Source organism: Myotis myotis, unplaced genomic scaffold (genome assembly GCF_014108235.1).
Source record: "Myotis myotis isolate mMyoMyo1 unplaced genomic scaffold, mMyoMyo1.p scaffold_m19_p_7, whole genome shotgun sequence".
Lineage (NCBI taxonomy): Eukaryota > Metazoa > Chordata > Mammalia > Chiroptera > Vespertilionidae > Myotis > Myotis myotis.
The window spans coordinates 25,039,537-25,067,526 of NW_023416379.1; the positions used below are offsets into that span (position 1 = coordinate 25,039,537).

Sequence of the window (27,990 nt, forward strand, 5' to 3'; positions counted from 1 at the left end):
GTTAATCTACTCATGTAAATTATATTTTTAAAAAATTTTAGTCAGTTAATTAATTTGAATCTTAAAATTCCTACCCTTAGTATTCCCAAGAATTCCTTGTGTAATATAGATAGATATCAACTAATTCTTGGTTTGCCTCTCACTGGGAATTCTCTCTTCACATCTGATGCTTCTGAGGGCTCCCTCACCCATTCCCATGGCTTCGACCACCATCTTTATGGTTCCTCAGTCCACATGCTCTAGAAATCAATCTGCTCCCATGCCACCCCACCCCCAAACAGCTTGGAACAGTGTTCTGCACACTGGGTGATATATACTGAAATATAGGCATAAAAGGACTGTTTTTTTAAGGATTAGGCTACTTTTAGAACTATTTTAAAGATTAGTTATGAATAATTAGAAAATAATTCTATAGCATTAATTCATAAAAATAAGCAAATGGATAAAAAATATTCTAGTTAACTGCCAAAGTGCTTGAATAAATGAGTACAAAAATGAATTTAAAAAATTCTTTATTTAAAAATCTCTAAATGCAGCATTCTATAAAAATTGTTTCTATTTACATACTCTTTATTAATCCTATTGGTATGAATTCAATTTTAAATGCAATTTTGTAAAGCTTCCAGGATTTCTTCGGAAAGTCAACATTTAAAAATATTTTTTACAGAAACTTAAAAAAAAAAAAAAGGACCCTGGGAAATCACTTACTGTCACAGGAAGCAGGGTTAATAGAGAGTATTGACTGTTTCTCAGAGCCTATGTAAATGGAAAAGTTCACATGCAACAACTGTGTCCCCTAAGAAGGGAGACACAGTTTGTTTTTTCAGTCTTTGCAGTTTTCAGACCAAATGTGACAGTGCCAGACTCTTTACACTGTTACCTAAACCAAGGTATTCCATTTGGTTAATATAAAAAAGACACCATTTCTGAAATCATGATCTTTTCATGAAATCAAAGCAGAAAAACTGTTCAGGATAAGCAGATCCTTCAAGTTGGCACATTATGAAAACTCTTTAGAATCTGCTGTGACTCTATAACCAATCAGGGACTCTTTAACACCTTCATCCACAGGCAGATCCACTAGCACATGGGGCTTATCGTAACCAAAGGAGGTAGTAGTGTTTCTCAGCGTTATGGGCTCTGGTTCTTCTGTCTTCATTCCACTTTTGTTACTTGGAGGAGATTCTGAGTCAGATAAGATGATGCCCGATTCCACAAGGCCACTATCAGAACCATTTCTGGAGTGATAACAGTTTAAAGCAACGATGCAGGGTTCAGACTGGTTACTGCCTGAATGGACAGAATCCCCTCTCCTTACGAGGGTCAAAGGGCTACCAGGGGCCATGTCAGGAGTATTTTCTTCTGTGGTCCCTACTTGTGTTCCACTAGAAAGATCTCCGTGTTCTACTTTTCCTGGATGGTCCTCAGTCTGCATACTGGAAATTACTGCTGAAGACAACTGCTCTTCCCAGATCACTTTCTCATTTTCAGGGACAATTGGTTCATAGATGATGGGTGATATATATTTTGATTCAGCTTTTGCCTCTGAAGAGGCATTTTTTACCACAGATACCTAAGGGAAGAAAATTCAATGAATAAAAATAACATATTATTAAACTTAAAGAGGTACCTCAAAAAAATGGTCTAAGGCTAATGGACAATTAAATATACCACTAAACAGCATATTTTGAACAGTAAAATAAAAGCTAGTGGTAGCACTGTCTTTATTTTTAATGAAAATATACTATGTTAAGATTAGAAACAATTTTTAAAAGTTAGTATCTCACCAATATATGCTGTATTTTGTGCATTACTTTTCATACATATGAATGTTAAATTTGTAATGGGAGTCCAGCTACTTTATAAAATGTTTTTACCATTTTCCTTCATAATTATAATTTTCATTGGCTCATATAAGTTCTTTATATGCCAATGATTAAATAATTTCTCTAATAGATGTTAGCAGTGTTAACAATTTTTACTGTTGATGGAATATGTTGAAATAAATATTCTTACCTGTCTTTTTACTTTAGAAATAAAAAAATGGAATGACCAAGTTCAAGGGAGGGGCATGTTTATGGAACTACGACACTTAGTACTCATTGTACGCTTATCTTCCCACCAGGGCTATATGACCAGTTTTACTACAGCTACTCCCGGATATTCAAGTTTATTTTTTCGTCTCTGGTGGGTATAAAATGGCATACTGTGAGATTGCTTTGTGCTTAATTAATAGTAAGGAGGAGTGCTATAATATGTGAATTGTCTACTATTTGTTCATTGTTCTTTTTTTTTTGTTGTTCTTTTTTTGTTCATTGTTCTTATCCACTTTACTTAAATGTAATGTATTCATAACAAATTTAAATGGGCCCTTTGCATATCACAGATGTTATTCCTATCATATGTGATTCAAAAAGCTGTAATTATTACCCTTTAAATGTTTTTATCATCATACAAAGAATTTTAAATGTTAGACATTAAAATGTCAAACTTCTAGTTTAGTCTCACTTTTGGCCATCTTTCCTTCTGCACTCCAACCACAGTGAAGTGTTTCTGTATTTTCCTATTTTCAAAAGCCATGGTTTCTCTTGATGCTGGACCTTAGCACATATGGTCCCTTAGTACTTGGAAAAACTCAAATCTGTCCCTCAGGACTGCTCAGGCTTCACTGCCTCTAAACAAAGTCCTCTTTGGCACGTATATAAACCTCTACTTTTAAACCTGTCACACAGTACACCCACTGAATACTTATCTTTTTCTCCCATTAGACTTTAAGCTCCTTAACAGATTTGTCTAACTGTACTTTTGCCACATGTATAAAAAAGGCACCTGGTGTGTAGTGAAAAATATGTCGTTTTGGATGTGTGGTAGATCTGAGTGATTTATGGTAGGTGACATGCTGCTGAACATCATTCTACTTTTTAAAAAGTTTCAAGTATTAAAAAGGTTCAAATCAGCACTTTAGTGTATATAATTAAAGAAGTATGTTTAAATAGATTACCAAGGACTTGGGTAACATGATGCTTTCTCTCTTAAATGGATTTATCTTCTTAAAGTTCCAACATACAACTACCAGGATAAGTACTAGAAAGAGTAGGAGAGCAGCAACAACTGGAATCCAAACAGAATCTGAAAGAAAGAAAAATCACAAATTAGAATTAGGATGGAACACTGGTATAATCAAATAGTTATAAAGTCTCTGAACTATTCTTTTTTAAAATATGTTTTTATTGATTTGAGAGAGAGAGGAAGAGTGAGAGAAACATCTATGTGAAAAAGAAGCAAAGATCGACTGCCTTTTGCAAGCCCCCTATGGGGATTGAGTGCATAACCCTGGGCATGGGCCCTGACCAGGAATCAAACCAGCAACCTCTAGGGCAGCAGTTCTCAACCTGGGGGTCGAATGACCCTTTCACAGAGGTCACCTAAGACCATCAGAAAATACATATATAATTACATATTGTTTTTGTGATTAATCATTATGCTTTAATTATGCTCAATTTGTAACAATGAAATTGGGGTCACCACAACATGAAGAACTGTATTAAAGGGTCACGGCATTAGGAAGGTTGAGAACCACTGCTCTAGGGGCATGGGACAATACCCAAATAACTGACCCACACTGGCTAGGGCTGAACTATTATTTATATAGATTATATCAGGTAATACGATCAGGGTGTTAAGAAACACTGCCACCAAAGTCAGGAGAGATGAGTAAAAAATTATGTCCTTGTCCTAGATAGCAACATACTCTTCCCAGCTCTACAATTCTTAACTTTCTGTGACTATCCTGTTATGACATAATGTGGCTAAAATAGCTTTTCCCTAACCATTTCCTTACAGCACCAAATATAAGAGGTATACAGAGCTATGCTTTTCTCTCAATTAAAGAGGCAAAAGAAGAATTTTAAAAATATTTAAATAATACAGTTCCACTCCATAGAATTTTGTTACATTTTATATTTATTTCAAGATTGCAAATACTTATAAAGATACATAGACACGTGCACGTGCATATGCGCACACACAAACACACAAAGCTGCAAAGGAATAAAGTCTCCTTGACTTTTGTTTCAGAACATATACATCTATCATCACTGGTGTGATTTTTCTCTTATGCTGCTTTTTATTTTCACAATACAATCTTCAGTACTTTTCCCCACAGTCCTCTGTTCCTAATTAACAGTACTTTACATATCGTGGTGGAATTTGGCTTCTTTCAAGGGCATTTCATTACCTTTAATTTCTATTCCAAAGTTACTTCTTTGGAATAGTAATTCTGGAAGTTACTACAAAATGAATGCTTGTGTCATACCTGTTACACTGTGTCGAGCCAGCTCAGCCAAGGGTTCACAAGCCTGAGTGAGGGCGGTGAATGGATGAAGAAAAGACATACAAAGAGAATAAGCTGGGTCTAGGTGGATCTTCCTGTGCCTGGCTGAGGCCACAGAGAGAGAGAGCCAGAGGCAAGCTGAGCCTTTATTTTATAGCCAGAAGTAAACAAGGTAGTGGTCACCATAGTTACAATGTAATTGTAAGTTTCACTTGTTTTGGCAGCACTTGCTATATCTCCTCAGCCCATTAGCTACCCAGATAAGATCTAGGGAGCGTCATAAGGTCAAGCCTAATTATGCTAAGAGGACTGTGTCCTCTAAGCTAGTACTTGTTTGTGGCTTTGCCAACAGGTCAGTCCGAGGCTTAACTCTATAGCCATGTCCTTATGTCTCGCCCTTTTTTTAAATTTTTAAGCTACTATAATGAAAGTAAAACTTAAGCATCAAGAACAAAACTCTGGCTATTAAAACAATAAAAAAACAATGCCAATGCAAAACCCAAACTACATGTTAACATTTAAAAACTTAAACATAAAGCTCTGGCTATTAATAAAACAATGCCAATGTGTTAACATTTTTAAAACTCGTAAGAATAACAAAACAATACCAATGCAAAACAGCAATAAGTGAGAAATCAAACTACAGTAGCATTTTTCTACTAAATGAAAGTTTCTTTTGCTGATTTACTCAGAGTCCTTGGACTTGGCTGCTCAAGACTTTGCAGAAGACTGGCAGCTAACCAAGGCTAGCATAGCCAGAAACATGATTGAGGGAGTAGCTTCCACATCTTGTTTTTCTACCATCTGCTGGGCCTCAGTTGTTAACTTCTTCAGCTGACCCATGTTGGCACTTCAGTCCCTTGCGTAGCCTTTGTCATCTTCCTTTTCCATATTGCTGTCATCGGGGCAACTCTCAGTCTTTTGAGCGAAGGGACAAGGAGCTTCTCTGGGTCCATTGTGGTGACGCACGTAATGCTCTGGCACCAAAATTGGCTGCGCTGCTCCTTCTTCCTTCATGTTTTCTGCACGTGCTTCACTGGAGCATCCTTTCACTTGACAACTGTAGTTCCTCTGAACTCAGGCCCCGTGTTGGACACCACATGTGCTGAACCAGCTCAGCTAAGGGTTCACAAGCCTGAGTGAGGGCGGCGAATGGATGAAGAAAAGACAGACAAAAAGAATAAGCTGGGTCTAGATGGATCTTTCTGTGCCTGGCTGAGGCCATAGAGAGAGATCCAGAGGCAAGCTGAGCCTTTATTTTATAGCCAGAGGTAAACAAGGTAGTGGTCACCACAGTTATAATGTTCTTGTGAGTTTCACTTGTTTTGGCAGCACTTGCTACATCTCCCTCAGCCCATTAGCTACCCAGATAAAGATCTAGGGAGCATCATAAGGTCAAGCCTAATTATGCCAAGAGGCCTGTGCCCTCTAAGCTGGGACTTGTTTGTGGCTTTGCCAACAGGTCAGTCCAAGGCTTAATCCTATAGCAGAGCCCTACATTACAGGATGTGAAAACAAATTATTACAATAGTAAAAGGTAAAATGAACTACATAATGGAACCAGCACTGGGCTCAGAAGCACTGGACAGGCAAGCAGGGAAGCTGCTATGAGCCACAGTGGTGGCACAGTGTGGCCACCATATCAGCACAGTTTATAATTTAGGCATCTTTTTTGTGTTTGTTTTTTTAAGTAAATCTAGGTTATTTGCATTCTTTTCTCTTTTTATTTTCCTCATTGGTCCGGAAAAGATGATAAAATAAAAATAATTATTTTAAAATGTTAATAATCCATTAAGGCAATCTACATTTATTTTTTAATATTAATTCCCAGTGCTTGTGCAGTTCACATGTCAGAAAATTTTAATCAATTAACATTCCTGCTATTCAGTTTTTAAACTTACTGTCCTCATAAAGAACATACATGAATACATATCTTGAAAATATATCATCTTGCTGTATTGAATAAACTGATTTATATTATTATGCATGATCCTGAAATGCAGACATTTATCAACAGTTTTATGTGTTTTTATATTTTTCTTCCTGCATGAAAAGGTTTTCATATGGCGTCCCAACCTGATTGTTTCGTATCTAGTAAGGCCTGAGATGTGGCCTTATTTGCAATTTTGAACTTCCCTGAGGAATGGAACTATTTTTAAAAGAGCAGTGATTACTGAAATTGCAAATGTCCTTTTTTCACATTACCCTATGTTATCACTCTTTATATTTAGGGAAAAAATGGTAAGAACTTACCTTTTATGCTCTTACTGTCAGAAATGGTAATACAAAGTTCTTTGGACATTTCAGTTTTAAAGGATCTTAAATTTGAGATTCCTTCTGCTGAAATACAGTACTCAGAATTCAGTGAGGACACTGGAATACTAAAGTTGCACTGAGTCTCATCACAATCATCTTCATTCTCTCCAAAAATTCTATCTATCATCTATATGAGAAAACAAAACACAATGAAAATTCATGGCTCCTTTTAATCTGCCAAAAAAAACCCCCAAAAAACAACAAAAACAATCATCATATTTACATTGGCCATACACCTGGAGAAAGCATATATGTGATGAATGTTGTACATGTCTGAAAAGACTGTTCATATCAAGTACTAAGTCAGTTTGTTACTTCAACAGAGCATGATGTAGCCATCAAAATTTTCTTTATAGGGATTAGGAATTTAAAACCACAAATAGCAGGAATGTTTTATTAGTCCTATTTCTGTAATGCTAGAAACTTAGCTGGTGAGAGATAAAAGCATTTTCTAGGAGAATAAGAGAGATATTATGCAAAGGCTGTAGAATCTCTTGGTAGTAATATGTAGAAGGGACTGAAGCAATCTCTGGAAATTTATAATTCACTCCACCAGTCGAAGTGCGTGGATCACTGCGCTAAGGCCTGAAAACTCAAGGGCAGGAGAGTGGTGCTGACCTCAAAGAAATTACTGTAGGGAGTAGAAGAGAGGTAAGAATTAAATGTAAGAAATGTAATGAGTATTGCAAGAGGACATGTATAAGGAACTAGGAATAACTAGACCATAAAAAAAGAAATAGTCTACTGTATCAGAAAATAATTCAAAGGCAAGATGATATGCCAGTTGAATACTGAAGAATAAGTAGAAATTTGCCAAAGGAGAAAGATGAAGAACATTCTATGAAAGAGCATATTACTTACAGGAATTAAGAACAGCAAGCAGTTCACCAAAGCATGAATGAAAATAAGGTTGGAAGGAATGGGGAGACTGGGTGCTGGAAAGGATATAAGAGGCCAATTCTCGAAGGCCTTGTAGGCCATGCAGGAAAGAGAATTTAGATATTATTTTGTAGCTGATGGGGATTTGTTAAAGAGTTTTAAGCAGTGAAGTAATATGGTTCTAGAAACAACTCTGCTAGCAACCGAAATGATGTTTTAAAATCTAAATCACATGTCACTCTTCTGTTTAAATTTTTCCAGATGTGCAATATCTCACTTAGAAAAAAAAATCAAATTCCTCTACTGCCCTAAGAGATGTGGCCCCAGGGACCTCTCTAACCTCATCTGTTTCCATACTCTGCGGCCTTGCCGCTCCCTTCATGTGCCTGGTGTCCTTTGGCCACACTCTGCCTGAAACACTCCCCTATCATGATCCATGGAGCTCACTCCTCCTCTCCTCCAGCCCTGGCTGTAGTAACATCTCGTCCAGCAGGTGAGGTCTGCTCTGACCACCCGTACCCCACTGCCCAACCCTCTTCCCTGCTCTTTCTCCATAGTACTTATCAGTTGAGTTTTGTTTGTACTGTTCATTGCTTCCTCCTGGTGCCTAGAAGGCACAGAGCACACATGCTTGACAAATATCTATATACTAGAGGCTCAGGGCACAAAAATTCGTGGGAGAGAGTCCCTCAGCCTGGCTTGCCCCCTCTCACAGTCCAGGAGCTCTCAGAGGATGCCCTACTGACTCCTGGGGAGCGGGCCTAGGCTCAATCTGTCCTCCCTCTGCGGGAGGCAGCCGGCTGATCAGGGGAAGGTACTCCCCCATCACCCTGCAGCTGCTGCCACTGCTGGCTACCTTGGCTGCGAGGCCTGAGCCCTGGGCTGTGCAGCCGCCGGTGCTCACAGCTCACTGAGCCCCGTGCTTCGCATCCGCTGGGCCTCACGGGTCACTGAGGACCCCCCACCCGTATACTGGGCCCCCATCAGAGCAGGCAAGCCGACCCCTACCCGTGTATCAGGCCTCTATCCTATACAATAAAATGGTAATATACAAATTGACCCTAAAGGCGGACGACCAGAATGAGCTCTGGACCAGTCACTTTGAGGTGCACTGACTACCTCTCAGTTTCTTCCTCGGCTGGCGGAGCTCCAATTGCCTGATAGAGAACGGGGAATTGGGGGTGGGTGGCGGGGGATGTGGGCGGCGCCATGCCAAGGCCACCTCCCCTCCCCCCGCCAGTCGCCCCACACACAGAGGGCAACCCGTGACAGAGGTGGGGCCGTCAAGTCCCTTCTTCCAACCATCAGGCACTGAATACCCGATGGCAAAACGGGAACAGGGGGTGGGTGGCGGCGGGGGGCAGGGCCGGCTGCGGGCAGCCGGGGAAGATGACCCTGATCGCAGGCCAGGCCTAGGGACCGTACCCGGGCACAAATTTCGTGCAGCAGACCTCTAGTTGTTAAATAAAGGAATGGTAGCACTGTGGCAAATGGATGGAATAGAATAATTCGTGATCTGCATACCAGTGCTAGAATGTAATTATATGCCCACAGTATTACTGTTAGCTTTTTCTATCATAAACAATGACTCCAATTACAGCTTTGTGTAATTTTACATTACTCCCAATGAGGAAGAAAAGCATATATTTATTCACATCTTACCAGTGAAGGAATGAAAATATACAGGTTAATATCCTAGATTAGGGCTATTCTGTTATATAAGACAAAGAAAAAACTTAGATGTGTTCACCTGGCCAGTGCTAGTGATTAACTATGCTACCAATTCCACTCAATAACATTTATATATGTATTTCATTTTTTTTACCCAAACCTAGGATTGGTAAGTCTTGGCTGAATATTCATAAGCATTTTTTGTTGTTGTTAATCCTCATCTCAGGATATTTTTTCCTATTGATTTTTAGAGAAAGAGTGGAAGGGAGGGGGAGAGACACAGAGAGAGAAACATTGATGTGAGAGGGACACATCGATTAGCTGCCTCCCACACCCACCGTGACTGGGGCCAGGGACCGAGGCTGCAACCCAGATACATGCCCTTGACTAGAATTAAGCCCGAGACCATTTAGTCCATGGGCTGATGCTCTAACCCAGTGATGGCGAACCTTTTGAACTTGGCGTGTCAGCATTTTGAAAAACCCTAACTTAACTCTGGTGCCGTGTCACATATAGAAATCTTTTGATATTTGCAACCATAGTAAAACAAAGACTTACATTTTTGATATTTAATTTATATATTTAAATGCCATTTAACAAAGAAAAATCAACCAAAAAAATGAGTTAGCATGTCACCTCTGACATGCGTGTCATAGGTTCGCCATCACTGCTCTAACCTCTGAGCCAAACTGGCTAGGGCAAGTGTTCTACTTTCTTACATGACTCAGGAAAAAACTTGGTGACAAAATTTTCCATTTTGAAAAAGATGAAATAGAAACACATACCAGACTTCCATTTATTCTCTCATGCACCTTGTACATGAATGTGTAACAAGTTTCGTCTCCATAAATGGTTCCTAGCACTGTTCCATTTACCATAATTAAAGGATGAAATATATTAATAATGATTTGGTCTTCCTTGTGACTGATATGCAGATTTGGTGGTCCAACTTTCCCTGGGTGGGAGGAAGGCAAAAAAGAAGTAGAATTAGTTGGCCCTGGAACTTTATAGTACACTAGAGGCCTGGTGCATGAATTCGTGCAAGGTGGGGTCCTTCTGGGTGGCCTGCAGGGATCAGGCTGAAACCCACAGTCAAATGCCACCTGCACCTCCTACCTGCTGCTCCCAATCATCCCAGCCCCATTGTGTCTGCTGCGGGCTTGTGCCTAATCAGTCCAGATCAGAAGAGGCTCGTGCTGCCACAGCAGCGCTCCCCAGTCATGAGTCCTGCATCTGGCACCCTCCCAAGGGGTGGGTGGCCTGTGGGATAGGGCTAAAACCAGCTTACATCCCCCAAGGGGTTCTGGATTGTGAGGTCACAGGGCAGGCTGAAGGACCCCACCAGTGCACAATCGAGCCTGGTAGGGACCATGGGAGGACTCCAGGGCATGTCTGGCCCATCTCACTCAGTCCCAATCAGCTGGACCCCAACAGCAAGCTAACCTACCAGTTGGAGCATCCGCCCCCTGGTGGTCAATGCAAGTCATAGCGAGTGGTTGAGCAGCCTTAGCATATCATTAGCATATTATGCTTTGATTGGTTGTTTGGTTATTCTGCCGTTTGGTCTTTTTGAATATTACCCTATTATTACATAGGATTGTATAAAATTACCAAAATCAAACAACCTACTCTTTTTGCTGTTCTAAAGCAGAGCCACATTTAAACCATTCCAAAAAGATCTAGAAGATTTGAAGTGTACTTAATAAAGAAATGTTTATAATATATCTTCTCAGTCAAGAAGTATTCTTATCTAATCTAAACTCCTCTTTAACACATTGTTTGCGGGTAGTTTTTATCGCACACTAACAGGTGGCGTGGGCCATTTTTGTTAATTTTTTGCGCAAATGGCAACGTTCAGTAAAATTACGATAACTTTAGTTTACGTATTTATACGTTACCCGCATTCTACCGCTAGTCTATAAAAAACGTATTAATACGTGTCCCGCGCTCTACTACACTGGTAGAACGTATAAATACGTAAAACGTGTAAACACGTTTCCTGCATACAATGTGTTACCAGTTTAAATTCATTTCAAGTCCTAAAGAAAAATAGGTGGTCATGAATCCCGGTAAAAAAACTTTGATATAATAGAAGTTATTTTTTCTTTACCTTTGGTTCTGTAGACAAAAAACAAAAAACAAAAAACACACAACTGTTTTCACCTGGCCAGTACGGCTCAGTGGTTGAGTGTTGACCCATGAACCTGGAGGTCACTGTTCAATTCCTGGTCAGGGCACATGCTTAGGTTTCAGGCTCAATCCCCAGTAGGGAGGTGTGCAGGAGGCAGCCAATCAATGATTCTCTCTCATCATTGATGTTTCTATCTCTCTCTCTCCCTGTCCCTTCCTCTCTCTGAAATCAATAAAAACATATTTTTAAAAATGGTTTTCTAAAAACATGATTTAGAAAAGATGTTTTAGTTATCTTTAAACCTTTGCAGTAACTCTTTATATTTCCACACTATGGATATCTGGCATGAAAGCTCTATAAAAGTCTGCTGAATATATTCAGTTTTTACTGTGAAAATCAGAACTAGATATTCATTCATTCCAGAAATATTTATGATGTATCTTTGATGTTGGGGACTTTGTTGGTGAACCATTTAACTATTTTTCACATATTTATTATATACCTACTATGTGCCAGGCAGGTCTGTTTTTACTCACCCATGTATCCTCGGGGCCTACCATACTTTCTGGCATAAAGTATGCCTTTGATAAGTCTTTCTGGGAAAAATCTGACATACAGAGGGTATAGTTGTTGATGACAAAGGCATCATAATCTCTGGGGAATAAAACTATTTCAAGGACAGGTAGAGAATGGGTGTGGAGGAGAACAAGTAAGCACAATCCAGAATGTGGGAACAGAAGGAGGTGGTGGTTGAGGTAATGAAGCATGAAGCTGAACAGGAAGGAAGTAAAGCTGGAAGGCAAGGCACTGAAGGACTGGAAGCCTAGGGAGCAGTCAAGTGACTAAAGATTTCTTTTAACCAGAAGTGAGGGTATAAGACAGCCGTGGGCAAACTACGGCCCGTTTGAAATGAATAAAACTAAAAAAAAAAAAAAGACCGTACCCTTTTATGTAATGATGTTTACTTTGAATTTATATTAGTTCACACAAACACTCCATCCATGCTTTTGTTCCGGCCCTCCAGTCCAGTTTAAGAACCCATTGTGGCCCTCGAGTCAAAAAGTTTGCCCACCCCTGGTATAAGAGCTACAAGGGAGGACATTAGTCAGAAAAGGAACTGGCATTGAAGATTCTGGAGCTTAATGTGATAGTAAAGATCAGGTAAACTATGGCAACAGGATGCTGGAAGCATGAAGAGCTGAAAATCATTGGGGTTAAAGAGATTACAGAATTCTGGTATTTTTTAAAGTATGAAGTTGGTATTATAATTCCCACAACCTTGAGGACTTAAGGTAGGCAAGTAAGATAAAGAAGCTGCCAAAGCTCTCAGTGAATGTAACTTATAAAGGAATGACCAAGACAGGGAGGGGCAGGGCAGTGCAGAGTCTAGTTGGACAGCACTAATCCACAGTTATTTATTAAAATATATTTTATTGATTTTTCACGGAGAGGAAGGGAGAGGGATAGAGAGTTAGAAACATCGATGAGAGAGAAACATCGATCAGCTGCCTCCTGCACACCCCCTACTGGGGATGTGCCCGAAACCAAGGTACATGCCCTTGACCGGAATCGAACCTGGGACCCTTCAGTCCGCAGGCCGACGCTCTATTCACTGAGCCAAACCGGTTAGGGCTAAACTATTATATTTCTATTCTACTTAAAAAGGTGGATTAGTAGCCCTAACTGGTTTGGCTCAGTGGATTGAGTGTCGGCCTGCGGACTGAAGGGTCCCGGGTTCGATTCCGGCCGGGGGCATGTGCCTTGGTTGCGGGCACATCCCCAGTAGTAGGTGTGCAGGAGGCAACTGATCAATGTTTCTTTCTCATCGATGTTTCTAACTCTCTATCCCTCTCCCTCCCTCTCTGTAAAAAAAATAAATCAATAAAATATATTAAAGAAGAAATATAATAGTTTATTAGGGGCAAAGTGATGGGCACTTCAGCCCTATTTTATGGGACTTGGGAGAAGAGGAAGACACGAATTCCCTAAATTGCTCCAAATGTTTCTTGGGCATTGTAATAGTTTTTAACAACTGCTAATAAAAGCAAATATATATATAGAAGACACGTGTAAACTCTCAAATTTAAAATTTAGATATGTATACGTTCTACTCACCCTGTTGGCACAAAATAAATTCTTCTGACACTGCATAGGCTGATTCTTCTTGTCCAAGCCTCGCTTTAACTCTGGCCCAGAGAGAAACGTCTGGAAGCTTAATCATGGAAAAGATGTTACAGTGATGATGAGAGGTATTGCAGGCATCAAGCCATTCATCCTCCCTAAAATGAAGAGGAATAAAGAAACACAAAGGTAACTTTTATTAGTATATAAACCTGAACCATCTCTGGCTTTGCTTTGCTTTTCATTCACAGCATGGAGCTGGTAGAAAGAGCTAAATAAGAATACGATAGCCCTGGCCGGTGTGGCTCAGTTTGTTGGGAATTATTCTGTGCACCAACAGGTTGCTGGTTCAATTCCCCGTCAGGGCACATGCCAGGGTTGCAGGCTTGATTCCCAATAGGAGGTGTACAGGAGGCAGCCAACTGATGTTATGCTGTCACATCGATGTTTCTCTCTTCTCCCTTCCTCTCTCTCTAAAAAAATCAATAAACTATTCTTTAAAAAAAAGAAAAAAGAATAGGATGAAGAATCTAGACAAAGTAGGAAGGAAGCCCTTGCTCTTTGGTCAAAAGTACTATAATTTACAATAAAGAGGCTCAATTCAAATTACAAGATCTGTACAAATCATATTCCACATGCAATTTAAAAAAAAATCTGCTCTTTAAACAACTCGTTTCCATTAACATAATCATTACTCACTTACAGAATCAACCCATTACAAAGACTCCTAACACTTGTAAAAAAGTTTTTTGAAATTTTTCTTTTACTGAACAATACAGGTACACTATAGGAAGTAAGATGACATTATTTTTAATAGAGAACTGAAAGCTTTATTTATTTATCGTGCCTTAAAATATGGGAAGTCAGCCTAGCTGGACTGGCTCAGTTGGCTGAGTTTTGTCCTATACCAGTGATGGCGAACCTATGACACGCGTGTCATTTTTTTTGGTTGACTTTTCTTTGTTAAATGGCATTTAAATATACAAAATAAATATCAAAAATATAAATCTTTTGTTTTACTATAGTTGCAAATATCAAAAAATTTCTATACATGACACGGCACCAGAGTTAAGTTAGGGTTTTTCAAAATGCTGACACGCCGAGTTCAAAAGGTTCGCCATCACTGTCCTATACACCAAAAGGTTGCCTGTTCAATTTGAGATCAGGGCACATAACCTGAGTTCGATCCCCAGTCAGGGCACATGCAAAAGGCATCTGATCAATGTTTCTCTCTCACATTGATGTTTCTTCCCTGCCCCTTCCTCTCTCTAAGCATGTCCTCAGGTGAGGATTTAAAAAATAAATTAAGCCCAGCTGGTGTGGCTCAGTGGTTGGGTGTCAACCTATGAACCAGGAGATCATGGTTTGATTCCTAGTCAGGGCGCATGCCGGGTTGTGGGTTCAACCCCCCACTGGGGGCGTGCAGGAGGCAGGCGATCAATGAGTCTCTCTCATCTTTGATGTTTCTATCTCTTTCCCTCTCCCTTCCTCTCTGAAATTAATAAAAATATATTTAAGAAAAATAACAACATAAATAAATAAAAAATTTTTGAAAAGGTAAAAAGACATCTGGGAAGTTAGTGATACTTGTCTACTTCAATTCTGACAGAAGGACTAAGAGGTAGGAAGTTTTCTGATAAGAACTAATTTGCATCGTTGGCTCTCTGGAATCTACAAGCAGTTCAGGAAGTTTTGCCACAACAGAAGGAAGGATAATGGAAGAGAACACAGTTATGAAATATGCAAGGACATGGACAAAACAGAGTAAAAAGGATAAAAGAGTAACACTCACCCATAGACTTTTACCTGTACGGTAAAAACAGGCTTCTGCGCCATGATTGGGTAATTCCAAAATAGGACAGTATCGAAGTTATAGGCCTTAATTGTAAGATTGGTTGGTATAGGCACTGTAAGAGATTTATAAAGTAAAATGGACAAGAGGAAGAAGTTAATTAACATTATAAAAGCTTGCCCTAACCAGTTTGGCTCAGTGGATAGAGTGCCGGCCTGCGGACTGAAGGGTCCCGGATTCGATTCTGGTCAAGGGCATGTACCTTGGTTGCGGGCACATCCCCAGTACGGGGTGTGCAGGAGGCAACTGATAGATGTTTCTCTCTCATCAATGTTTCTAACTCTATCCCTCTCCCTTCCTCTCCGTAAAAAATCAATAAAATATATATTTTTTAAATCTTATAATAAGAAGCCATGTTAACCAAATATAAAAATATATTTTTAAAAAGCATAATCCATAAGAATAAAATTATTTAAATTAGGAGATTTCTAAAAATAATTTTATTGTCAAATGTATAGGAAAGTTCTGATTCATTTTAAATTACTGAAGCAACATCGTGATATAAGGGAAACACAAATATAACAGAAGCAATAAATTCCTATGTTTTAGGAGTTTTTTAAATAAATGCACTGCCTGTTGTAATAATAATCCTCAATTCATTTAATAGTGGAATTTTCTATATATACTACAGATTGTATTCAATGTCTAGAGAAGAACTGGCTACAACAGAGATGGTGAATTTCACTCTCAAATACCACCACCCCGGTTCTCAACTCTACACCCAGCAGTATGACACATCTTTAGTACCTTTCCTGTAGCACAAGAGCAGGTGCCATTGACCATTCCAATCTCATCAACAGTTTGCTCTCTGTAGTGTGCAAAGTTCTTTACAAAAGAAACCCAATATTTCTTCTGGCCTTTGCTGTTTTAAATCATTTCATAAAACTTTTGTTGATGTGAGCCACATGACGTCACTTTAACATCTTCTCATCAGACATAACCAAAACTGCAATCTAGTTATTAAAAGTAGTCATTTCTCCCCTGGTCAATATAAAAGGTTGGCGTCCACCATCCCTTGGAAAATTAAACACACACCACACACACATACACCCTCCTCCCTTCTTTCCCCTTTGTCACCCTTCTGTCTCCCCTCCCTTCTTTCTCTTCGTTATGAATAAACATGAAGGTATTAAATACAATTAGCAATATAATCCCAAATGGAAAATTCTATTAAACATGATTTACTCATACAATTAAAAAATAAATGAATGGCAAAGTGGCCAAGGTTCAGTGGCTTCCTAACATAACTTATCATCTTCTTCAAAAATTCTGAGAGCTACAAGAATACTTTTTAAAGCACCTCAGATAATAATGATGATCACTCAGGTTTATATCAAGCAGACTACTCTAATAAAAAGAATATTCCTTGGGTTGGACATTAAGAATGCTGGGTTTGCCCGGCTGGCAGGCTCAGTGATTGATCGGTTAGATTCCTGGTCAGGGTACATGCCCGGGATGCGGGCTCGATCCCTAGAAGAGGGTGTCCAGAAGACAGCCAATCAGTGATTCTCTCTCATCACTTATGTTTCTCTCTCTCTTTCCCTCTCCCTTCTCTCTGAAATCAATAGAAATATTTCAAAAGAAATCTGGGTTCTTTCCTGCTGTACTACTACCTAGTTATTTCAGATTTCCTCATTTGTCAAGTGAGGTGTTAATTTCACACACATAGGACATTTACTTTCTGTTGAAGGAAACACCTACTCTACAGCATATAGCAGGATAGACTGAGGCTTCCTTAATAGGGTTCCTTGACTTTCTGAAATAGCTTACAATCCAGGATTGAGGCAGAAATAAAAGGTACAATCCTGGGTTCAATTCAATGTGAACATCAAATAACAATCAACATATAAACATAATTTTGCAACCAGATAAGAAAGAGAGGTACCTGATCCTAAGAAAACTCATAATGAATCTGAACTTCCTTCAAAAGCCATTCTTAATTTTAGCATCTTTTGCCTCTCCAGAGGCGAAGAATTTTCAAACCATCAGGTCCTAGTTTCTTTTTGTTTAACAGTCTTTTCCTCTTGATTACTCTCTCTAGTTTTGCATTTACTAGAAGCAAGAAGGAACTACACGGCACCTTCAACACTTTGCTTGGAAACCTCCTTAGTTAGGTCATGCAGATCACTAGGCACCTTTCATAGTGTCGCCAAGCTTTAGGCTTTCTGCCACTACGTATCAAGGATCTGCCTTCCTGCAGTTTCCAATAATGGCAGGTTTTTCCCTTCCTTTCAAGCCCCTGCTAAAATACTACTCCCAATACGAATGATTTTTTAACTGTATATACTCAATTTAAAATTTCTGGGTTTGAAAAGAAAAGGCAGCCCTGACTGGTTTGGCTCAGTGGATAGAGCGTCGGCCTGAGGACTGAAGGGTCCCAGGTTTGATTCCGGTCGGGGGCATGTGCCTTGGTTGCGGGCACATCCCTGGGGGTGGGGAGTGCGGTAGGCAGCTGATCTATGTTTCTCTCTCATCGATGTTCCGGACTCTCTATCCCTCTTCCTTCCTCTCTGTAGAAAATCAATGGAATATTTTTAAAAAATTTTTAAAAAGGCATATAGAAGTCAATCTATATACTAGAATAGCAAATAAACTCCATTTATATTTAAGAGGTTACTGAATCATATAAAACCACAAAAAGCCCAGCTGGTGTGGCTCAGTTGTTTGAACACTGTCAAGGCTGCTAGATCAATTCCCAGTCAGGGTACATACCCGGGTTGCGGGCCTCATCCCCAGTATGGGGCCTGCAGGAGGCAGCTGATCAATGTTTTTCTCATATTGATGTTTCTACCTCTCTCTCCCTATCCCTTTCTCTCTCTCTAAAGATCAATAAAAACATTTAAAATAATAAAAACTAATTCAAAAACCCCCCACAGACATTTTTTTAATGTTAGTTTTTAATGTGAATCAAACTGTTTCCCATAATTTAAGTAAAATTTGAACATGGTTAGACTAGGACAAGGTCTTAAAATCATAGCTTTCAAAGTAATCAAAACAGGTGGCAGGAGGAAGAGGTTTCGATGGATTACAGCAGACAGAAATTACTAGTAGATTAAAGGAGAAACTGTTAAATATTTACACAAAAGGATATCACTTGTGGTTTTAATGCTACAAGAAGAGAAACCATGCGGTTATTAGATACCTGCCTTTGTCATCTGCTAAAATCACAGCAGGCATGAGTTTTCTCATTCAAACTCAGAATTTTGTAGCCTAAAGTTAAAATTGTTACATATCCTGATTGATATAATTAAGGCTTACAACAAACTTCAATTCATAATAAATTTATCTTATGTAAATAAGACATGTATATATATATAGCAAGAGAGTATAGCATAGCATAGAGGTTAAGGAAAGATCCTACCAGATCACATGAAATAAAATAATCTTACAGATTTCCCCATCTCTTCAAAATGCCCAAATAGACAGTTTCCATAACTGATGTTATTTTTGGATATGGATTCCGAGTTATTTAGTGCATATGTACACTCTACCCAGAGTAATCTAGATTATTTTACAGGAGTTCTTCCAAGAACTGAAGATTTAACCAAACCAAACACAGGAGAGAAGAATCAGATTTTCCTAACACTCAATTACAATGGGGGGGGGGGGGGGAGGGGAGTTTTCTGGTTACAGCCAAGTGTTTCCTTGTGATAAACTAGCAGAGACAGAATATGGAAAAAAGAGCAAGGGAGGGGATGGAAAATACTGATGAAGATCACATCAACAAGTCATTAAGTAGTGCCACTAGATCCGGGGTGGGCAACCCCTGGCATGCGTGCCAAACATGGCATGCCAGTAACTTTTGTTAGCACGCGAAACCCTCTCTTATAATCTTCCATTTACAATTTTTGTGAACACTTGAATGACTTAAATGTTAAATTACAAGGAACTTGCAAGACACTTGATGTTATGTTTGGTTACATAAAGGCTTTTGAAAAGAAACTGGAAGTCTTTAAGAGGGATATGGATGGTGAGAGATTTAGATATTTCCCAAATCTCAAGAGGCACATCAAAGACCTCCCAAAAGATGACAGTACAGACTGTCAAAGCCTTCAAAAGCTGTTTTTAAACATCATCGAGTCAACTATTGAGCAGTTCTTCTCAAGATTTGAGAAATTCAGAGAACTGGAAGAGACAGCAAAATTCATGAGGTTTCCAGACAGCATGAAACTGGAGGAAATAAGCTTACAAATGTTTTCATGGATAGACATGGCTGACTTTGAAATGCAGTTGATTGAATTTCAGAGTAGCTCAATTTGGAAGCAGAAATTTATTGACCTTAGAGTTGACTTGGAAAACATTGAAAAAAAGCGATTAGAGACAGGAGTACCAGAGAGAAGTGTCGAAAACAAACTATTGGGGACTTGGAATGCCATTCCAGAAATTTTTTTCTGTTTAAAAAACTTTGCAACAGTACTCTCCATGTTTTCATCTACATACGCTTGTGAATCTTTGTTCTCAGTGAAGAATTTTGTTAAGTCTCGTAATAGGAGTAGCCTGACGGATGAAAGTAGTACCTCGTGCATATCTCTGAAGGTCACGAAATATAAACCTGATGTAAAATCTCTGTCATCAGTGATGCAGCAGCAAAAGTCCCACTGATAATATCAAACGGAGTCATAAAGTTTTCTGTCGGACTATCAATGTACATGTATACATTAAAAAATAAATGTATTTTTCATCATCATATACTGTGTTTTTGTCGCTCAGATGAATTTTATTATTTCTTCAAGGTTCTTCACATACGTACACCTTAAGAGATATCAAGTAGGCATAACATGTTCTCAAAAAATTAGGGTTGGCACGCAGAAGAATTTTGAGTCAGAGATTTTGCTGGTTTTGGCACGCACTCACAAAAAGGTTGCTCACCCCTGCACTAGATGGACAATGGGGTTGTCACCAAAGACCAAAATACAGCAATACAGCGACCAGAACAGTTCTGGGGACTGTTCATTTCTGGGAAAGGTAGGGTGGAGGGGTAAGCAGGGAGCCACAGACATCTGATTTCCGCTGTATGGATGGTGACAGACAGAAGTAAGGCTAGCTGCTACCAGTGCTGCATCCCATAAATGCGAAAAGCACCTGTTGCCTCTACTCAAAGAGGAACAGCCACAGGGATTCTTCACTAATTTTAACAACAGCGGTAGCCAACCCGTGGTCCATGAGGTCCGAAAGGTTGGCGACCGCTGGTCTAGAAGATGTGTACATCTGTGCGGAGCAGAGCTCCATACTCTGTAGACACCATTCCACAATCTGCCTACCTACCTCTCTATGGGAAGGACAACTGAGCAGCAAAGAGAAGTGAAAATACAGGAGTCAGTAAGTTGTTTTTGTGGATCTGAAGTCACCTGACACCACCACTCAAAAACAAATGCTCCATGTTAAAGCATCCAGACCCTTTCCTAAATGAGCAACTCTCAGACAAAAGATCTAACACCCTCTCCACACTGAAGGTGCAGCGCCATGGGTATTTTCACAATCATTTCTTCTTACACTGCAAACTGAGAAATGATGAGAAATATGATGAAAAAAGTGAAAAATATCAACTCAAGACTTTTGCACTTTTTTAGAATATATTTTTTTCCCAATTTTCCTCCTGAATGTTTTCATGATGTTGATAAAATGGCTATTATTCTTAATGCTTTTCCAACATTTTTTCTTTTTATTTTTTCTTGTGTTTTATTGGGATATAACTGACACACAAGTTTAAAGTATACCACAGAACTTGACTTATGTTGCAAAATGATAACTACAATAAGTTTAATTAACATTCATCATCCCAAATAGATACAAGAAGGAAAATAAAAGAGAAGCCAAATGTCTTTTTCCTTGTGATGAGAACTTCTGGGATCTGCTCTCTTAGACAATTTTTTAAAAACAGGTTTGTTTGTTTGTTTTATTGATTTCAGAGAGGAAGGGATAAGGAGAGAGAGAAACATCAATGATGAGAGAGAATCAGTGATTGGCTGCCTCCTGCACGCCCCCTACTGGGATCGAGCCTGAAACACAGGCATATGTCCTGACCAAGAATCAACTGCCATCTCCTGGTTCATGGGTTGATGCTCTACCACTGAGCCACACTGGCTGGACTTAGCAATTTTAGAATATACCATATAGCAGTGTTAGCTATAGTCATCATGTTGTACATTACATCTCTATATTATTTTCTTGTATCTGCAGAAGTTTAAGAACTAAGCGTTCGAGTGAGGACACCTAAAATACTTAAAGTCTATTTTACCTTTTATGTAATAGTTCCTCAGCTGGGTCAAGACCCCTAGTATCCCTGCAGTCTTCTTTTTTATTCCTGTCTGTCTTGGGAACTATTCTGGTTTTATCACTCACTCTGTCTCTTAAAACATGGAGCCCAGAAGTGATGTAATAGATGTGAATGAAATACTTTCTTCTCTTTTTTAAAGAAATGAACATATGGAATAGTGGCATATACTAAACTTGTAATTAACTAAAATCTCCCAAATCTTTCTCTCAAACCACCACCACATGAAGGCCCATCCACTTTTCTGACCTGAAACATAGGATTTTATTCTTGCCCATTTACCCAATTTTATCTAATGCCAATGAATTCCAACTATAAGAGACTCCTTAGTCACTGACTGTAGTCATTTCTCAAGATTAATTCCCCTCTGGACTAAGTCATTCTAAGTTCAAAAATAATTTAGGAACTGGAAAATAAAAAAAAGGCCATTTTAGTCTATGGAAGGAAAAAAAGTAGAAGAGCAAGTTAGCTGCTGAGCCTATATTAAGTTTCTTCAATTCTGCATGAGTTTTATTTTTTTTAAGGCAACACAATTTCTCATATATAACTAAAAATTTTACTATTTTTAAATATATTTGTTGCCAGGCTGGTGTGGCTCAATGGTTGAGTGTCGACCCATGAACCATAGGTCACCAGTTCAATTCCTGGTCAGGGTACATGCCCAGTTTTTGGGTTCGATCCCCAGTATGGGGCGTGCAGGAGGCAGCTGATCAATGTTGATGTTTCTCTCTCATGGATGTTTCTATCTCTCTATCCCTCTCACCTCCTCTTTCTCTCAAAAAAATCAATAAAACAAGTTGATATATATATGTGTGTGTGTATATATATATATATATATATATATATATTTGTTATAATGATGATGCACATTATTGAATGACAATCATAAATATATATCAAACATTTTCTACAGGACAAGGAACATGCTCAACTTTTTTATGCATTATCTCAGTTAAGCACAACCATCCTATGAGGGAAGTAATAATATTATACATATTTTTACCAATGACAAAACAAAGGTTTAGAGAAATTATCTAAAGACTTGACAATATATGAAGTTTTGTTGATTTTAAGAAAAGATGTTTAAGTGTCATTTTTGTGATATAGTTTAATAAAACAAGGGGGAAATAACCTCCATATATAAATAGGAATTGGAAATGGTTATTTTCTGATGATTTCACAAGCACCTGCTTCAAGTAATTTTGCCCAATTTATTATACTATCACAATTATACTAGCCACTGTTAAGTAATGGCTACTGCAAAATCTGAACAATGTATTAAGGTAAATCATTTCTGTTACATGGACACACATGTATTTGGGACACCATGTATTCAGATTACTATGCATTAGGATAATCTAAAATAAAGACACTCCCTTAATAAGAATATTACGAGTAAACTGATTCCTTCCTGTCAGAAATTCACTTAATTCTGGTTCAACTCTCATTCTGATTCATTAAAATGGAACCATTAATTATTGATCGAATTCATCCAGCAACTGCAATTTTGCTGTGTGCAGCCAAATTTTATAAGGTAGCTCTTTAAATGGGTTATTTTTCTCTTCAATTCTATACATATTCTTTTAGGTAGGACTGAAATGTGGAACTTGCAACATCCACATAAATCAGAATAAAATGAAAAAGAAAATTATTATTAACACTTGTCCAATAAGTATAATTAAAATGCATGATCTTAAATATCTGGAATCTCTGAAATAAATAAAAACAGAATCCAAAGAAAATAATGAAAAATTTAAATACACCCAGAGCATTATCCTAAAGTCAGACTGAGTAGAAGCATGGTTGAAAAAGTGGAGGTCAATTAAAAAGCTCCACATCTATGCTAAAGTACAGTGTGTTCTTCAGATAACATCCAGAGTGGAAGATCAAACCAGAAGGAGGTAGCCACTAGCAGGCACTGATTCACTTAAAAATATATATTACTTTTATATGTAAAAGTGTCTGAAAAGTGAAACACTACTAATTATTAGATGACACACACAGGTTATTTTTGCCTATAAATTCACTTGAGAAATATTAACAAAAGCCCATAGCTGTAATATATTCCCAACCACTTGGATTTTTCTAATCCCTTGCCTGTTTCTCTGTTCCTACCAGGTCCCCTCATCTAATATAAACTTCCTAATACACAGTCAAAGCCACCACTAATAAGAACTAACACACTGAGTGTGTATTAAGTGCCAGACACTGGAGAGTCAGACAAGCTAACCAAGAGCCAGAGCAGGTTGTCTTTGTGGGTTTTCCTCCTACACTCTTAGAGATTGCATTTTAAACTAATCTTAAAAGCATAGGGAACACAACAAAATCTAGAGAATGCTTTGAAAAAACTGGACAACTAACTGTATTTAAAATGCACTGAAGCCAAAACCGGTTTGGCTCAGTGGATAGAGCGTCGGCCTGCGGACTAAAGGGTTCCAGGTTCGATTCCGGTCAGGGGCATGTACCTGGGTTGCGGGCACGTCCCCAGTAGGGCATGTGCAGGAGGCAGCTGGTCGATGTTTCTCTCTCATCGATGTTTCTAACTCTCTATCTCTCTCCCTTCCTCTCTGTGGAAAATCAATAAAATATATTTAAAAAATAAAAAATAAAAAAATAAAATGCACTGAAAATAGGGGGTATCACCGATACTTGTGTTTACAAAATGCTGGTATACAGAAGGCCACAGCAGATCTTTCTATAGGGGACGGGCAGGCAAGGCAATTCTACTCCCAAGGCCTCCCAAGGATGTGCAAATTCTGCAGTCACAAGAGAATCCATGTTCAGGAGGGCCCTGTACTCAAGAAGGTAGAGTCTTGGCACTTGGTTGAATCCTCTGCTTGAGCCAGGAACCTGCCACATCTCTTCTTCTCTTCCACATCCAGTCAGTCACAGGTCCTGCTGACTCTGCCTTCTAAATATTCGTCCAACTGTGTCCTCCCTTCTCCATTTCAACTGCCACTTTTTGTCAACTCCTCCCAGACTTAACCAGCAACCTAACTGGCCTCCCTCCTTTAATTCTACCCCCAAACTAGTTTATAAAATGAATAATTTTTCTAAATGACATATGTAATCCAGCATAAAATCATTTCTCCTCTTAAAATAATCTAATGGCTGCCTGGCTGGTGTTACTCAATGGTTGAGCATCGACCCATGCGCCTAAAGGTCACAGGTTCGAACCCTGACCAGGGCACATGCGGGGTTTCGCGCTTGATCCCTGGTATGAGGCATGCAGGAGGCAGCTGATCAGTGTTGATGTTTCTCTCTCATCAATGTTTCTATCTCTCTCTCTCCCTTTCCCTTCCTCTCTCTCTAAAATCAATAAAAACATATTTTAAAAAAATCAGTGGCTGCCCACTGACTTGAGCAAGATATAGTGAGATTATTTTTCTCTTTAATTCTTTACAAATTTATATGGATGTTTCTTAGTTCAGCATCTGTACTTCTTTCAGGAACATTATTTCTCTTCTGGGAACTCCCCTACTGCCATCCCCTGAAATGATATACTTACCATGTGAGCTGGCACCTGACCCACACTGGGTGAGTCAAAGCCTTCCCTTGGGATTTTGTTAGGTTGGAGGAAGCTGCAAACTGTCAAAACCCAAAAGCTGTCAACATCCATGATTCCTGCCAACTAGGGAAAGTGCTCAACGCTAAGAGAGTATTAAGAAATGAAGAGCCTTGCCGAAACCGGTTTGGCTCAGTGGATAGAGCGTCGGCCTGCGGACTGAAAGGTCCCAGGTTCGATTCCGGTCAAGGGCATGTACCTGGGTTGTGGGCACATCCCCAGTGGGAGATGTGCAGGAGGCAGCTGATCGATGTTTCTCTCTCATCGATGTTTCTAGCTCTCTATCTCTCTCCCTTCCTCTCTGTAAAAAATCAATGAAATATATTAAAAAAAAAAAAAAAAAGAAACGAAGAGCCTTGGCAGTCTGACTCTCTGGCCCAGCTCTCCGAGGCCCACCTTTCTCTTTAACTCTTGCTTAGACTCTTGAGGAGCTGATCAATTCCTCTTTTTGCCCACGTCAGGCGAAGCTGTATTTCTAGCCTTTGCTGTTACACACGACCATCTCAAGGCACTTTATTAATTAGTTCCTACTTCTCCACTCATCCTATCTCTCCTTGTACCTCACACACATATTTTAAAATAAAATGCGTAATAGTCCACTAATTCAACATGCTATTTCACGCATCTTCCTCTGCACACACAATTGTCTCTGCATCTCCAGTTCCAATTCTGGAGTCGTCTTCTCATCTTTCCTAACTCTCTGGTCAGAGCCAAGTAACCACATGTTGCTTTCCAGCAGCCTGTGCAGTAAGTTCATGCTCTTACCATAATGTACTACAGCTTCCCTTGTGTCTGACTAACTTGCTCTAGTAATGACAGTTTGCAGAGTATACGTGGAATCTAATGAACAAAATAAACTAACAAGGCTGTCAGAGAGGAAGGGGGCTGGGGGGCTGGGTGAAGATGGCGAAGGGATTTAGCAAAAGCAGCAACAACAACAAACACACCACACACACAGACAACAGTATGATGATCACCAGAGAGAAACGGGGGAGGGGGAAGGTAGAAGAGGATAAATGGGGGATAAATGGTGATGGAAGGAGACATAACTTGGGGGGATGAACACACAATATAATAAACAGATGATGTTTTGTAGAACTGTACACCTGAAACCTATATAATTTCATTAACCTTTGTCAGCCCAATAAATTAAATAAATTAAAAAAAAATAATAATAACTTGGGCCCTGACCAGTTTGGCTCAGTGGATAGAGCATCAGCCTGCGGACTGAAGGGTCCCAGGTTCGATTCCACTCAAGGGCATGTACCTTGGTTGTGGGCACATTCCCAGTAGGGGGTGTGCAGGAGGCAGCTGATCTATGTTTCTCTATCATGGATGTTTCTAACTATCCCTCTCCCTTCCTCTCTGTAAAAAAATTAATAAAATATATTTTTTAAAAAAAGAACTTGGGAGTCTGGAGCCCACCTGCCAGACTCCCCATGAGTTTCAGCAGCCTCTCTGTGCCTCAATTTCTCATCCATAAATGGAGATACCTACAGCGCCGACTTTATAGGGTTGCTGTGACATCAAAATGTGATGAGAATTTAACAACAGTGCCTACAGCTTGATAACTGTTAGCTGTATAATCATGATCCGTGAAAACAGAAACGAAGTAAACTCCCCCTTTTTTTTTTTGCATTCCTAACACCTGGTACGATGTCGGCCCCAGAGAATACGACCCTGTATCTGTTTGCTTGACTTTTAAAGAACAAGCCATAGGAGGGCTGGACCGGAGCGCAGCATTCCTCCCAGGAGCCCATGGGGTAAGCCACAGCACAGAGCTTGGGAACAAGCGCTCGCCGGGCGGGCGGGGCCGGGCCGCGCTGGCCGTGGGCAGGAAGGAGGCACTCGGACGAACGGGGTTTCCGGTCACTGAAGTTTACCCGCCTTGCAGACGAGGGGTAAACCTACTAGGAAATGACCGCATCGGAGTTCCGAGTGGCCATTACACGGAGCTCAGGAAACGCGCCTTCTCAGCACGTTTCCCGGGAAATGTCCATCAGCGGGCGGAAGCCAGACGCTCCCAGGGCGCGAGCGCCCACCGCCGGCCAATGTGGCAGGTCCCGCACTGCCCCTCCCAGGCGGGCACGCAAGATGGCCAATCGCCGCTCAGTTCTCCGCGGGCCCAAGAACAACTTCGCTCCCACCCTGAAGATGCGGGGCCCACCCCGCCAGGATCGCCCGAAGCCAGGAGCTGTGGCCAGTGTCCAGGTGCCGTCCAGGACATTCATTTATTTAAACATGAATGGGAAGAACTGAAGGACCGAGAGGCGCGCCGTGTTCTGTGGCAGCAGAGGAGGTGGTAAGAGAAAGGGAACCGAAGTGTGCAAACCGCAGAAACCCGAGCCGCCTTCCCCAACGGCCGCCCCCGCAGCGCCTGACGCCCCAGAGCGTCCGAGAACCGACCGCCCCGGGCGACTGCGGCGCGGTCCCTCCGCGGGGCTTCCCGGCCGGGGCGGCCTCCTCCCTTCTCTCCCTCCCTTCCCTCCCGTCTACACCCGGCCACGGCCGACTGTACCCGAGGACGGCTTCGGATCCGCCGCGCTCCTCTCAGCCCAGCTCGCGGCCTGCGTGAGGAGGACGAGGAGAAGGAGGCGAGCCATGCTGCTGCGGACGGACGGGGTGCGGACCCGAGCGGCTGCGGGCGTCTCCCGCCGACCCCGCGGCCCGGGCCTTCCCTCACTTCCGCCACCGCGGACCGAGCTGTAGGAGGCAGGGAGTGGACAGTGCGAGATTAGAACCAGAGGCGGGGGCGGGACCAGGAGCGGGAAGGGGCGGGGCAAGGGCCGGGGCCAGGGGCGGGGCCACGGAGCGGGGCGTGGCCATGGGTGGGCCCAGGACCTGAGCT

The 27,990-nt window shown here is 40.4% G+C and overlaps 1 protein-coding gene and 2 long non-coding RNA genes across 6 annotated transcripts in view; 2 read left to right on the forward strand and 1 right to left on the reverse strand.

Annotated features, from left to right (window-relative positions):
• Positions 1 to 2,496, forward strand: part of LOC118659708 — an 81,173-nt gene extending 78,677 nt beyond the window's left edge. Inside the window, exon 5 of one of the 2 annotated variants that reach the window (XR_004968663.1) lies at positions 2,034 to 2,496. This is a non-coding gene — a long non-coding RNA (uncharacterized LOC118659708). The remainder of the gene's footprint in view (positions 1 to 2,033) is intronic. The other variant, XR_004968664.1, reaches the window with a different exon arrangement.
• IFNGR1 (interferon gamma receptor 1) lies at positions 669 to 27,876 on the reverse strand. Of its 3 annotated transcripts, none has more exons than XM_036315986.1 (7): positions 27,661 to 27,876; positions 15,244 to 15,358; positions 13,446 to 13,609; positions 9,985 to 10,154; positions 6,587 to 6,776; positions 3,002 to 3,129; positions 669 to 1,573 (listed from the first exon to the last, which is right to left on the reverse strand). In XM_036315986.1, exons 1-7 carry the CDS (start codon positions 27,743 to 27,745, stop codon positions 1,001 to 1,003), a joined length of 1,425 nt encoding a protein of 474 aa, XP_036171879.1. In that variant the 5' UTR covers positions 27,746 to 27,876; the 3' UTR covers positions 669 to 1,000. The 3 variants fall into 3 exon arrangements, with proteins under 3 accessions (XP_036171879.1, XP_036171877.1, XP_036171878.1); XM_036315984.1 differs by lacking the exon at positions 27,661 to 27,876 and adding an exon at positions 16,051 to 17,724 and having other exon boundaries at positions 15,258 to 15,358; XM_036315985.1 differs by lacking the exon at positions 27,661 to 27,876 and adding an exon at positions 16,051 to 17,714.
• Positions 13,528 to 27,990, forward strand: part of LOC118659709 — a 76,690-nt gene continuing 62,227 nt past the window's right edge. The window contains exon 1 of the long non-coding RNA XR_004968665.1: positions 13,528 to 13,640. This is a non-coding gene — a long non-coding RNA (uncharacterized LOC118659709). The remainder of the gene's footprint in view (positions 13,641 to 27,990) is intronic.

Coding starts and splice junctions, on each gene's coding strand:
- IFNGR1 (XM_036315986.1), bottom strand. CDS start 27,745: ATGGCTCGCCTCCTTCTCCTCGTCCTCCTCACGCAGGCCGCGAGCTGG. Junction 6,777..9,984: donor AGAGAATAAATGGAAGTCTG/GTATGTGTTTCT, acceptor TTTCTCATATAG/ATGATAGATAGAATTTTTGG. Junction 3,130..6,586: donor TGACAGTAAGAGCATAAAAG/GTAAGTTCTTAC, acceptor TCTTTCTTTCAG/ATTCTGTTTGGATTCCAGTT.